The 13,719-nt window shown below is 46.6% G+C and overlaps 1 protein-coding gene across 1 annotated transcript in view; it reads left to right on the top strand.

Annotated features, from left to right (window-relative positions):
* The first annotated feature begins 12,047 nt into the window (after positions 1-12,047).
* The window catches only part of CNDP1 (carnosine dipeptidase 1), a 33,774-nt gene continuing 32,102 nt past the window's right edge, over positions 12,048-13,719 (top strand). Inside the window, exon 1 of the mRNA XM_012804296.2 lies at positions 12,048-12,368. Within this exon, the coding sequence (XP_012659750.1) occupies positions 12,345-12,368 (24 nt within the window). The 5' untranslated portion in view covers positions 12,048-12,344. The remainder of the gene's footprint in view (positions 12,369-13,719) is intronic.

The raw sequence follows: 13,719 nt of genomic DNA, 5'->3' as shown, positions 1-13,719 counted from the left end.
GACCACCGGGAATTGATTGTCTCAGCTTTGGGCCCTGCAGAGAGGACCGCAGGGTCTTCCCACCTCAGCCCAGCATATCTGCTTATGTCTCATGCCTGTGAGCTCATGTGGGCTCCAGGTGGTCATGAACCCAAGTGGAGCTATGAGTCTGATGTTCCTCCCCTCCCAGCTTCCTGCTGAAATTTTACTGCCCTTATAACAGCATTGAGGTGGGACCTTTGAGCAGTGATTAAGCCACAGGGCTCCACCCTCATGAACAGACAAATGCCGGACAGAGACAGCGCTGGGCAGCTCCTGCTTGCTCTCACCCTCTCAGCACTTCCACACCCACCTGCCGCCTCCAGAGCCATGACCTGATAAACACCTGCTGGTTTTCTTAGCCATCTGCTAGCCACTTTGAAGACAATGATCAGAACTCAATTATAAGCGTACAGAAAGGGATAGAAAATTCAATGAGTTTTATTCTTATTATAAGTTTTAAAATTTGGAACTAGTTCAAAAAAAAAGAAACTTTATATGCTGATTTCAGCCCCGGGTTCTTTTTTTCACGACCAAACTAAAAATTGCCACATGGAAACAGCATTGCAAATGTCAACAGAAAATAATCCAAACTCTGTGAAATAATTAAAATAGTCCTATTCTGACCTGAGTATGTGTGACTATGACCCAGAGCTACACCCAAGAATCCTCAAGCAAGTGGTCTCACCATGGTTGGGTTACGGTTTGGGTTTATGTATTTCAGGAAGACAGGAGTTACACGCAAAGTCGTGAATCTGTATGTGGAAGGCACGCATTGATTGGTCTGGCCCCCAAAAGGCAGGACATCTGGAAGCAGAGGGTTACAGGTTACAGGTGGGTTTAAAGAGTCATTGACTTGTAATTGGTTAAAGAAATGAGTTCTGTCTAAAGGCTTGGCATATTTTGTTAAGAGACAGGATTCTGTTAATCAGAGGCAAGAGGGTTACAGGTTAGGTGGGTTTAAAGAGTCATTGATTTGTAATTGGTTAAAGAAATGAAGGCTTGGCATATTTTGTGAAGAGACAGAATTCTGTTAATCGGAGGCAAGCCATGAGCCGTACACCAGACACAGTAACGTTAGGTAAATTGATGACCTGCAGTTGTAATTGAGCCCGTCTTTCATGGCCTTAGGCTTGTTAATGATTTTGAATGTTGTCATTACAAAGCATAACTTCAAAAGGGACTGGACATAACTAGGCACGTCTGACCCACTTCTCCTCATGGCAACTCAGGTTTAAGGGATTTTTTTGGGGGGGGAGGGGGTTCCTCTTGACCAAGAGAGGTCCATTCAGTCAGCTGGGGGACTTAAGATTTTATTTTAGTTCATACAATAAAGTTAACATTTTCAAATCCAAGTCATGGACTGATAGTTAGAATCATGGTAAGGGACATACCCAAGAGCAAAAGGCCTCAGTTAAGTTTAGAAGAAAGTCTGCCTTCTGTGAGGGCAGAGAAGAAATATGGAAGCAATTCTGCTTTAAGAAATTTGCCTAGAAATCGAAATTGCTGGAGCCTTTACCACAACTGAAATGGCAACGCCTCTACTTGTTCAACTGAATCCAAAGAGCACCAAATATTTAAACTGGAGCCGAGACAGGGCTCACACACTGCATTTCCAGCTAACTTGGAGAGCAAGCGCAACTTCAGGTGTGGAGACCAGCTGCCGCCAAGCTCCCTAAGCCGTGAGTTTCACCCACCGTGGTCATAAGACAAGGGCGCCATTTCCTCATTGTTTGGCTTCCAGAGAACACCACGAAGCATCAGAATCACTCTCAGCATCTGCGTCTTCCCCACCTCAGTTACCTCCTCCAGTTCTTTAGCCTCTGCACACACGAGTACAAAATCTTTCAGGGGCACTGCTTTGAAGAATGATTTCTGATGTACGTCCAGCCGTGGCCTACCCTGTACGGAAGCCGCTGTTTCCCAGGCATCTCCCACCTCCGGGAGCAGTTTCCCCATCGCTACTCACTGGTGCCTTCCTGTGAGGGAAGATGCATCCATTAGGCTTTCTCACCTGAAGGTCCAGAGGTGCCAGATTGTTTTGAGTAACTGTGATTAAGCCCACAGGTGCTCGATCCCTAACCACTACTACAGTTGTTCTGGCCACTGTCTAAGGCCCCGAGGCTTTGCACCTGCAGGGACTTCCCAAGGTGGACTTCCCGTGGAGGGGGTGGGAAAGCTTCTTATGCTAGCTCTCCTACCCCCATGAGCTGGAGGGAGGCAGGGGTCCTCAGGCTTGTTCTCTGGCTGCCGTAAGCTGAACCAAGGACATGTCACAGGTACCTTGGGCTCCTCGGTTTTTCTTCCTCTGTGGGAACCCCATGGGAACCTCCTTGGCGTCAACTGCTGGCACTATACCTAGCCCTTCACAAAGACCCCCAGAGCCCTCAGCATCGAGCCTCCCACGGTGGAACACCTACAAGAGGCCACTTCTGGAAGCTCTGCTCCCCCTGCTAGACACCAAGGTAACAATGTGTTACAAAGACTTGGGAGAACCAATGATGACTTACTAATTCATTTTTGTATGTATTTACTGAATCCAGAACCTGGGACTCTGACAATCGTTCTCCAACCCTTTTACACAAGGTCGTTGGATATGCAGCAACACTAAAGGAGCATGTTTTATTTCTACAGGGAGAAAAAGGATGTGTATAAATAATTGTGCGTGGAGTCGCTTACAACCAAAACATGAAAATAAGACGAATGGCCCAGAAACCCGCATGTTACTGACACCACCGTTGTCTTCACAAGAGAATCTTAGGAGTCACCTGTTTGCTTTCATCGTATGAGATGAGCCCACTTGGATTCTCAAATCTTTGAGAAAAGCATCAGCTACAATTGACTGCCTGGCCTTTTAAAATGAAAGCGACTAACTGAAGCTCATGTCTCCCTCCACACTGTCATCGACCGGCCAGTCGGCCATTCTCCTAAAGTCACCTTCTATTTTGGTATTACTATCACTGAAATTTTCAAGCAGAAAAAGTCAAGTTACAAATAAGAAACTCAGAGCCCAGGTGAAGCCCTTTTACTCTGTTTTCCCTTTTCCTGCTCAATTCATACTACGGGGAGACAAGGATAAACCACAATCTTGTGAGTTTTAATCCTCGGCTTCCTCCGCTGCTTTGTCGTGGTTAATTTGGAAGTAACGTGATTCATAACTCTTTGCTGTTAGCAACCAATCAGGTAGATGGTTCTTCTTCAAATATTTTTTGGTAAGATATTTCAAATACCCTTTAGAAAAAGACATCTCAGCAGCGACGGTGATCTTGCTTTTGCCTCTCTGGATGGTTCCCCTCTACCAAGATCCCTGGCTTTCCCATTCACTTTGATTCTCTCTTACAAAAACTGCTCAAAATTGGCAGCATCTGTGACTCCATCTGCTACAGGGTGGATGCAATCCAGAGTGAACTTCAGAACCTGCTCCTTTGTCTTGCCTGCCTTCGCCACAGCATTGTCACAGGTGCCACCGTGGCAGAGAGGGAGGTGAGTGGGGCCCTTGGCGTGTGGGGCACAGGGTCCCAGTGGCATCAACTCAGCATCTGTTTTCCTAGTCTCAGGTGTCATGTCACAGCAGCGTAAGATGGGCGATGATGTCAGTCCTTGTGCTGAGGCAAACAACACCCCGATGGCTCGGGCCAGAGGTGTATCCCTGGACCAGAGTGTGGGGACAGTTCCTCTGCAGAGGGAGACCCTGGAGGACGGCAAAGTGGCGTTCTGCTAGAAGAGCAAGGGCTGTCCAGTACAGCGCAAGTGCTCACCTGGGTCATCTGCCAGCCACACAGCCCCTTGTGGACACCCGGAGCCCGTGACCTGGCTGGGCTGCCTGGTGTTCCTGGCACTGCCAAGTCTGGCCCATTACCAGGTGAATGCACACGGGGGGCTATGGCGGGCGTGGACATCCACACTTTCTCTCCAGCCTGCTTTGTTGCTGCCAGCTGGCTCTGATGTGAAAAACAGACTCAACAACTAATGTGAGTGGCATTTATAAAACCCTGGACTGAACAATATGACTACCTGGCAGTTCTAGTGACTAGCTGCACCATTCGAGCAGCACAGACCCCTTTCCACAGGACGGTCAGGGAGACAGACAGCCCTGCAGCCTGCGGAGCTACCCTTTCTCACCTGGAGCTGCCTCCACCCCGGCAGCAGACAGGTGTGGTGAATAGGTACTGTGGTTTCCATACCTGAATGGTATCTGAAAATGGGTGGTACCTGTGGCTCAGTGAGTAGGGCACCAGCCCCATATACCAAAGGTGGCGGGTTCAACCCCAGCCCCAACCAAAAACTGGAAAAAAATATTTGTTTTAAAATAAGTTTAAAGCTTTTTTCAGAACACCAAATGTGGTACATGATAGGAAAAGTATTAAAAACAAATGGACTTCTCAAAGTGTTCTCGTTTTAGTCAAAAAGGAGACACATCCCACATCCTGCAGAGAAAGGTGTCCATAAAGGGCCAGGTGACTGCAGGTTTTCTGATTTAAACATTATATTGTCAAAGTATTTCATTTACTTAAGAGACAGTGCTTTGAAATGTGTTCATGAATCTGCTGGTGGCCTGGAGAATCACAAGTGAATTATTTGAATATTTCCAAAAAAGCAACTGTAGATAGGTATCACTACTACCAACTTGATAGTTACGAGAAGTTCTCTTAAAGTGGAAAGTGTGAGCAAGTGAATGTCTGGTCCCTCAGGTGGAACAGGGAGACGGCCTCTGTGTCACCCATGTCAGGAGCTGCCAAGGGGTGTGTGTTGTTTCCCTTCAAAAACTGATTGACAATACCTCTGAGGGGAGTGAGAGTTCCAGTGGGACCCATTTAAGGACTTCACACTACACAGGGCTTTAAAATCCTTTGCTTCACCACATTCCAGTGAAATGGGAGCCATTGTCCCGATGTCACAGATGGGGGGACAGGCTGGCAGAGGTGGGGTGGTGGTCGGCGGTAGCTCACTCTGAGAGGTGCTTGCGGGACTTTGAGCTTCCCTGTACCTGCTGGTGGATGGCTCGTGCCCTCCCCTCCCCCTCCCCCAGGGGGCCAGCCATTGCTGGGGACACTCAGCCTGTCCCCCTCGCTTCTGAGCGCTCAGCATGCCTTCCTTTGGTCCCCAGGGTGGTGTATTTTTGACAGCTCTGCTGAGATGCAATTCACCCACCTGTTTAATGTGCACAATCCAACGGCCTCCTGTATCTTCCCTGAGTGGCACAGCTGTCACCACAACTGATTTTGGAACATTTTCATCGGCCCAGAAGAAGCCCCATGACCATTGTCACCTTTCACAATTACCCCGTCTCCCTCAGGCCTGAGCAACCACTGATCTACTTGGTGGCCTCTCCTGCCAGGGGAATGACACAACATATGGCCTTCGTGTGCGACCTCCTTCACTTAGTTAACGTTGTCCAGATTCCTCCATGTATCGGGTTCCCCGTAACAGCTATCTGGACACCGTCCCCTTCCGTGGGAAGCAACATCACCTCTTAGGATAGACCATGTCTTGTTTGTCCACAGAGCTGTTGGCCTTCATCTACCTTTCCATCGTGTACCTTTTGGCTGTTATGAATAATGTGGCTACAAACATTCATGTCCCAGTTTTCGTGTGGACACTTTTCATTTCTCTTGGGTCTGTCTCTAGGAGTGAAACTGGACAATGTGGTGACACCACATTTAACTGAGGAGCCACCAGCCTGTACATTCCCCCCAGCAGGCCTTCTCAGTTTTGGCATTCTGGTGAGTGGGAAGTAGTATCTCAGCATTTCTTCTTAGATCAAATAAATACAAGAATGATGCCATTTCCAGATACTAATGATTAGATATAGGATCTGTAGTCACGTCTGTGTAGAATCCAACAGTCGCAGGGGCAGATAGAGCAGTGACTATTGCTCAGGTTGAGCGTGCAAGGACGTGCCTGTCTGCAGAGCAGGAGTCCAGAGCTTGCTGGAGAGCACGTGGCTGTGGCCCAGTGCTCACGGAGATGGCTCCATGGTGAGCACGGACAGAAGCTGCTAGAAACCTGTCCTCTGGGTGCCAGGGAAGGTGTGCACAGGGAAGTGCCCTGCTGAAGGCGCCGCGCTGTGAGGGAGGCTTCCCGGGTGCTGTCCAGCATGTGTCTGGAGGAGCTGTCCAGGGAGCTCGTTCTGCTCTGCTCCTCCCCGGCTGCAGTGGGAGTGGCTGCCCAACTCTGGAAATCAGTACAGGCTGAGAGTCCACACTTTAAAACATCAGCTTTATTCATTATAAAGTTCACCCTTTGTCCACCTGACCATTTTGACTCCTATGTTAGCACTCAGGTGGGAAAAGGAGGCATTACTCACTGCAGCCTCTCTCACGCCCAACGCTTACTGGACCTGAGTGATGGAACTGGTCACTTTCCACTCCTGTGGTCTCTTTTCTCCCTCCCTCCACTCCTCAGGTACCCCCTAACCTAGGCTCACCCTAGGGCAGTGTTTCTCATCCTGGGGGTCGTGACCCACAGAAACTGTATTAAGAGGTCGTGGCATTAGGAAGGTTGAGAACCGCCGCCTTAGGGTGCCTTTGGAAGCACATATTCTTTCCCTTTCTGGGAGGCTTACCTTGACAGGATATCTAATACCAATAATTTCTTAAATCATAGCTGTGTATATTAATGCAATCATGGGGTACAATGTCTGGTTTTACATACCATTTGAAATATTTTCATCAAACTGGTTAACATAGCCTTCACGGCATTTTCTTAGTTATTGTGTTTAGACATTTATATTCTGTATTGTTTTGTTTTGTTTTTGAGACAGAGCCTCAAGCTGTCCCCCTGGGTAGAGTGCTGTGACATCATACAGCTCACAGCAACCTGCAACTCCTGGGCTCAAGCAAGTCTCCTGTCTCAGCCTTCCAAGTAGCTGGGACCACAGGCGCCTGCCACAACGCCTGGCTATTTTTTTGATTGCAGCTGTCGTTGTTGTTTGGTGGGCCTGGGCTGGATTCGAACCCCCCACCTTAGGTGTATGTGGCTGGCACCTTAGCCACTTTAGCCACAGGCACCGAGACTAGACATTTATATTCTACACTTAATAAATTTCACACGTACCCTTGTAAAATGTACCGTAGATGTGGTCCCACCAATTACTCTCCCTCCATCCATCCTCCCTCCTCCCCTCCCCTCTCCTCCTTCCCCTTTTTCTTGGGCTATAGTTGGGTTACAGCTTTCATATGAAAGCTATAAATTGGTTTCATAGTAGGGCTGAGTACATTGGATACTTTTTCTTCCATTCTTGAGATACTTGGCTAAGAAGAATATGTTCCAGCTCCATCCATGTAAACAGGAAAGAGATAAAGTATCCATCTTTCTTTAAGGCTGCTTAATATTCCATGGTGTACCTATACCACAGTTTATTAATCCATTCATGGGTCAGCACTTGGGCTTCTTCCATGACTTAACAATTATGAATTGGGCTGCTATAAACATTTTGGTGCAAGTATCTTTGTTATAAAGTGATTTTTGGTCTTCTGGTTATATACCTAGTAGAGGAATTGAAGGATCAAATGGCAGGTCTATTTTTAGATCCCTAAGTGTTCTCCAAACATCTTTCCAAAAGGAACGTATTAGTTTGTATTCCCACCAGCAGTGCAGAAGTGTTCCCTTTTCTCCACATCCATGCCAACATCTCTGGTTTGGGGATTTTGTGATGTGGTCTAATCTTACTGGGGTTAGATAATATCTCAAAGTGGTTTTGATTTGCATTTCTCTGATGATTAAGTATGATGAGCATTTTTTCATATGTCTGTAGGCTGTGCACCTGTCTTCTTCAGAGAAATTTCTCTTCAAGTCCCTTGCCCACCCTGAGATAGGATCACTTGTTCTCTTCTTGCTAATATGTTTGAGTTATCTGTGGATTCTGGTAATTAAATCTTTGTCAGACATAACCTGCAAATATCTTCTCCCATTCTGAGGGCTGTCTGCTTGCTTTACTTACTGTGTTCTTGGCTGTGCAGAAGCTTTTTAGTTTGATCAGATCCCAGTAATGTATTTTTGGTGTTGCTTCAATTGCCCAGGGGTGTCCTCCTCATAAAATTTTTGCCCAGGCCAATTTCTTCAAGTGTTTTTCCTGCACTTTCTTCTAGTATTTTTATAGTTTCATGTGTTAAGTTTAAATCTTTAGTTAATGGTGAAAGGTGTGGGTCCAGTTTCAGTCTTTTACAGGTTGCCAGCGAGTTCACCCAGCACCATTTGTTAAATAGGGAATCTTTTCCCCACTGAATGTTTTTAATTGGCTTATCAAAGATCAAATAATGCTAATATCAATAATTTCTCACACTTTTGTGACCCAACGCCTTATACTATTTCTCTCAAGGGGTCTTTGTACTTAGCTCTAGTTTCTAGCTGGAAATCAAAGCTTTCTTTATTGGACACTAATGAAATGGCATTCATCAGCAACCAGTTCCAGGAGGAGCACTCTGCACATGGGAGCCTTCCCCTTACTGCCAAAATCAGAAGCCCATCCTGCCCTGCTGTGTTCATTTTATAGCAGAAATCTGTTCTCTGAGAAAAACACTATGACCTTGTCTGATTTAGAAAGGCAGAACTTATCATCATGCACTCTTTACTTTTTTTTTTTTTTTTTTGCAGTTTTTGGTTGAGGCTGGGTTTAAACCCACCACCTCAGTATAAGGGGCCAGAGTCCTACTCCTTTGAGCCACAGGCACTGCCCCATGCTGCACTTTTTAGCTAAAGAGAATGAGCCAATAGAGTGGTCCTTTTTTTTTTTTTTTAAAGAGGCTGTGTCTCCCTTACTCAGGCTGGAGTGCAGCGGTGCTATCATAGCTCACTGCAACCTTGAACTCCTGGCCTCAAGCGATCTTCCTGTCTCAGCCTCCCAAAGTGCTACGATTAAAGGTGTGAGGCACTACACCTGGTCTCAGTGAGCTATTCTGACCTGAAAGAACATTTAGCTTTCCATTTCCATGTTCCTTAGGGAAAGTCAAGTACATTCTGTGCTTGTCACTTTTATGATAACTGGGTTAGAAAAAGTCATGCTGGAAATGTTCAGGATCCTAGAATGACACAGTATTATTAATTATGAGAATATAGGCTAAGCTGCTGTAACCAAACGACAACGGCCTCCACAGAATGAGTTTACATGTTTGTCCTGCACACAGAAGTCTGAGTCTGTGCAGGAAGCGCAGACCTGGTACAGGGGCTCCTCCCTCATTTGGGGCCCAGGCTGCTTCTACCGTGCAGCTCTTCTGCCCTCAGGTTCATCCCATGGGTCATGATCTCTGCACCAGCTCCTGCCGAAGCAGCCAGTGGGAAGGCGGTTAGGGAGGGCAAAGCATGGTCCTTCCTTTTAAGGACACAATCCAAAATTTGAAGTCTTGTCTCTTGCTGTCCAGACAGCAATCACCTGGCCACCCCACTATAGGAGAGGATAAGAATGTGCCCAGCTAAAGATCCTATGTAGGAAAGGGAGAACAGATATTAGAGGACAATAGTTGGCTTTTCACAAATTAGAATTCCACTTTTAAGATCCCCTATTACATCATAGTTATACCAGGACTTAAGTCCCAAGAAAAACGAATAGAAAAAAAAAATTTAACAAAAGGCATCCAAATTAGGGAAGAAGTAGAATTGTCTCTGTCAGCAGATGACATGATCTTATGTACAGCAAACTGTAAAAAATCTACCAAGAAACTCTTTTTTTTTTTGAGACGGAGCCTCAAGCTGTCCCCCTGGGTAGAGTGCTGTGTCATCACAGCTCACAGCAACCTCCAACTCCTGGGCTCAAGCGAGTCTCCTGCCTCAGCCTCCCAAGTAGCTGGGACCACAGGTGCCCGCCACAACGCCTGGCCATTTTTTGGTTGCAGCCATCATTGTTGTTTGGCGGGCCCGGGCTGGGGATTCGAACCCACCACCTTAGGTGTATGTGGCTGGCGCCTTAGCCACTTGAGCCACAGGTGCTGAGCCCCAAGAAACTCTTAGAATTAATAAATTCAGTAAAGTTGCAGGATACAAAGTCAACATACAAAATTCAGTTACATTTCCATACACTAAAAACTATCCCTCAAAAAGGAGAAAAATGATTCCATTTACACTAGCATTAAAATAATAAAATACTCAGGAATAAATTTAACAAGGTAAAAGAATCTGTGAAATGATTCCATGTACAAAAAAAATTATATAACTTTGATGAATGTAGTCGAAGATATAAATAAATGGAAATCTATCCCATGTTCATGGATTGGAAGAATTAATATTGTTACACTGTCCATACTACCCAAAATGATCTATAGATTTCATGCAATCCTTATCAAAATTCCAGTGGCATTTTTCACAGAAATAGAAAAAACAGTAAATTATTATTCAGCCATGTAAAGAGGGAAATCCCGTCATTGGAGAGATGAGAAATGATTGTGGAGGACAATATGGTAAGTGAAATTGAGCTAGATGCAGAAAGACAAATACCATTGCATCTCACTCATCTCTGGGATTTAATGTCAAACTCACATAGAACAGTGATTGCTGGAGCCTGTGTGGAGGTGGTGGTGGGAGATGAGATGTTCATCAAAGCACAAAAACTTCCAGTTACAAGATAAGTTCTTGGAATTTAATGTATAGCACAGGTGATGACGTTTTAACTGATTTGTAATAATCATATGTACTCATTTATCAAATTATCACATTTTACAACTTGAAAATACACAGCCTTTATTTGGCAAATACTTTTTAAAACAAATATGTGAAAGGTATAAGACAGATATACTCTGTTTACCTCTTTTTCAGAAAATATTTTCACCATCTGTCCTGAAGCTTTAGCAAGCAAAGCTTATCAGTTGGCATTCACAGCTATCCTTCACCTCTGCACTATTTCACAGTCAAAACACCACTGTGGGCTGTCTCTGGGCTCACAGTGCAACCAGGTACAGCTGTCCCCTATGGGCTGAGGTACCTATAGGTCTTATACAGGTGAGGGGCTGGTTTCACAGTTGCACCCTCAGGCCTGACCCCAGCTTCCCACTGGAATCCAAGGCACCACAGAAGAGCCCACAGCCTCCTCATCACAAGGCTCTGACCCATGCCCTGGCACCCTTCTGCTCTCCCCAGGACACTTGGGGCCGTGTACAAAGGCCCAAGTCCCAGCTGGAATGCTGAGGTGCGTGGAAAGTGGATTAAGTCCCACTTTTCCTATCTGTAAGAAGAGGAAATTGCACTGTAACAAACTTCCAGTCCTGGCTGTACTCACCCCACCCCACCCCACCCCGCCAGAGGCTGTAGTAGACAGAGACTCGGGCACTGCCCTGAAGAAGGTCTAATTTTGCGGCTGGGGGCCTTGGGCAGGCTGACAGGAGGAAGGTCAGTGTCCCCCAGGGAGGATTTGCTAGAACACCCTGCTGGGACTCATGTCCAGGGATGCAGATTTCTGTCCAGCTGTACTTTGAAAGATCGATAAGTGACTAGGAGACTCACAGCCTGGTTGAAATGTGTCTCCCACCCCTGACACCAAAATTCATGTGTTGACATCCTTAACCTTAGGACATCAGAATGCTGCCTTATTTGGAGATAAGTGATCACTGCATATGTGATCACTTAAATAAGGAGATAGCCCTATGGGAATCGGGTGGGCTCCTAATCTGGCATGCCCGTGTCTGTATAAGAGGGGAAAATCTAGACACATACACATGTAGGGAGAATGCCATGTGGAGGTAGAGGCAGAGGACACAGAGTTTTTCCACAGGCCACGGAAGGCCAAAGATGACCAGCAACCACCAAAGCTGGGAGAGAGGCCTGAGCCTCAGAAGGAACCAGCCTGTGACCCCATGATCTAGACTTCTAGTCTGTGAGACAATAAATCCCTGTTGTTTAAGCTTCCCAGTTTGAGGCACTTCCTTACAGCAGCCCTGAGAAGCCAACACCCTGTCCCTGATGTCCCTCCCAAGAGCCCAGGGTGACAGCCCACACAGGGGCTTGTGGCCGAGGTGAGCCGTGCCTGCTCCACCCTGCTCTGCCTGTTGCCTCTCAGTGGTGACATCCGCACACGAGCACCATGAAGTGCCCAGGGAGTTGCAGCCAAGCCAGGCCAGCCACTGGCCTTGAATGACATCAGATGACATTCAGGCCACTACCTCATCCCTTATCTGCATGCCCTGTTCCTTCCTTCGCAGTCAAACTGAATGGTTGGCTCTGAAGCATCTTTGTTTCTTGTGTGAATAGACCCACTGTCTCGGCTCATCTTCCTTCCGGGGCACAGGGTGGGCTGGGGCACAGCAGATACTTAATGTTGCTGGGTCTGACCCTTGATGAGACTTCCTGCAATAGGTTTTTGGAAGTTGGACAGTTGCTAGAGGCTTCAGAACTCCAGCCCAATGGATCCCAAACTCGGCAGGATGGTGAGTAAGACCTCCGATGTTTACAGTCCATGGGTCTGAGAGCTGGACTCAGAGATTGCCTGTGCTAAGGCAGCCAGCCACGTGCCCAGCGTGACTACCACTTAGAAATGTCTTACCTGCTCATTGGTTCAGCCCTAAGGATGTGGTCTTTTGCATTACTTTATCAGGAAGGGCTTTTGAGTGGTTGTGCTTAAAAACAAATAATGGCATGATTATTAAGATGTTTATATTCAAATTTTTCATGAACTCAATCGCCTTATTTTTTTTTTCATTTTTCTCTTTTTAAAAAGTGAGCTTGCATCCCAGAAGATTTTGCCCTAACAGTGGTGACGACAGACAGCATGATGTTGGTCCTGGGCACAGGTCTCTGGGTTTGACGAGCTTGCGAGGGCTACCTGGACAAATCCCACAGGGTTCTTCCCGGCAAGCTGCTGCCTCTGCTCCTGCCCTGCCCCAGCCAACAAATAAGCAGTGACGTTTGTCTGAGCTGCTGTGTTTTTGCCTATCCCCAGAATGGTTGGAAAGTAAAATTTTTGGACCATCTATTTCTATTATGAACACACACATGCAAAAGAGAAATGTTCAGGATTTTGTGGGTGGTTGATACTTAGAAGACCCTAGAAAGAAGTTTTGAAACAAGTATATGCCAGATTCAAGGATGGAAACACAATCAGAGAGTAGACACCAGGTTAGAGTGTGGCTAACCCACCTTGCAGACCCTGAGGTTTCTCGTTCATGGCGTGAATTTGCTGCTCCGAAAGAAAAAGCTCTCCGCAGCCCACTGCCTGGCCACACTTTCTATTGCTACATTAACTCCATAGCCTTTTCTCTAATGCTAACAGAGAAAAGAAAAGAATCAAGGTCTATTCGTGGGACCTTGAACCCCAAACTGGCACAAACTGGTTTTTTAATATGTCACATGTTAGATACCAACAGCTAAAGTGGATCCCAGGTACAGCCCAGCAGAACTGGGTGAGGTTCAGGGTCCAGTCTGTGGGTACAGGTGGGTGCTGTGTCCTCGGCACTCACCGTCCAGCAGGGCATGCACGGCCAGCATTCTTGCAGCATGGGGACAGCCATGTGCCTCCTGCGTGCTGAGTCAATGGTGACACCTGGATGTGCCCTCTAGGACAGAGAACCGTCTCTGGGGGAATGAACTTGGACATCATCATCACATTTTTTCCCACATTTGTTTTTTGTTTCTTCGTACCAAAAGCAACATTCTTTTTGTTTGTTTGTTTTTGTTGAGACACTCTCACTATGTCACCCTTGGTAGAGTGCTGTGGCATCACAGCTCACAGCAACCTCAAACTCTTGGGCTTAAGCGATTCTCTTGCCTCAGCCTCCCAAG

This window comes from Otolemur garnettii, unplaced genomic scaffold, assembly GCF_000181295.1.
Source record: "Otolemur garnettii isolate 467f Iridium unplaced genomic scaffold, OtoGar3 scaffold00027, whole genome shotgun sequence".
NCBI lineage: Eukaryota > Metazoa > Chordata > Mammalia > Primates > Galagidae > Otolemur > Otolemur garnettii.
The sequence above is the reverse complement of the archived record's forward strand: the minus strand, read 5'-3'. Positions and strand labels throughout refer to the sequence as shown.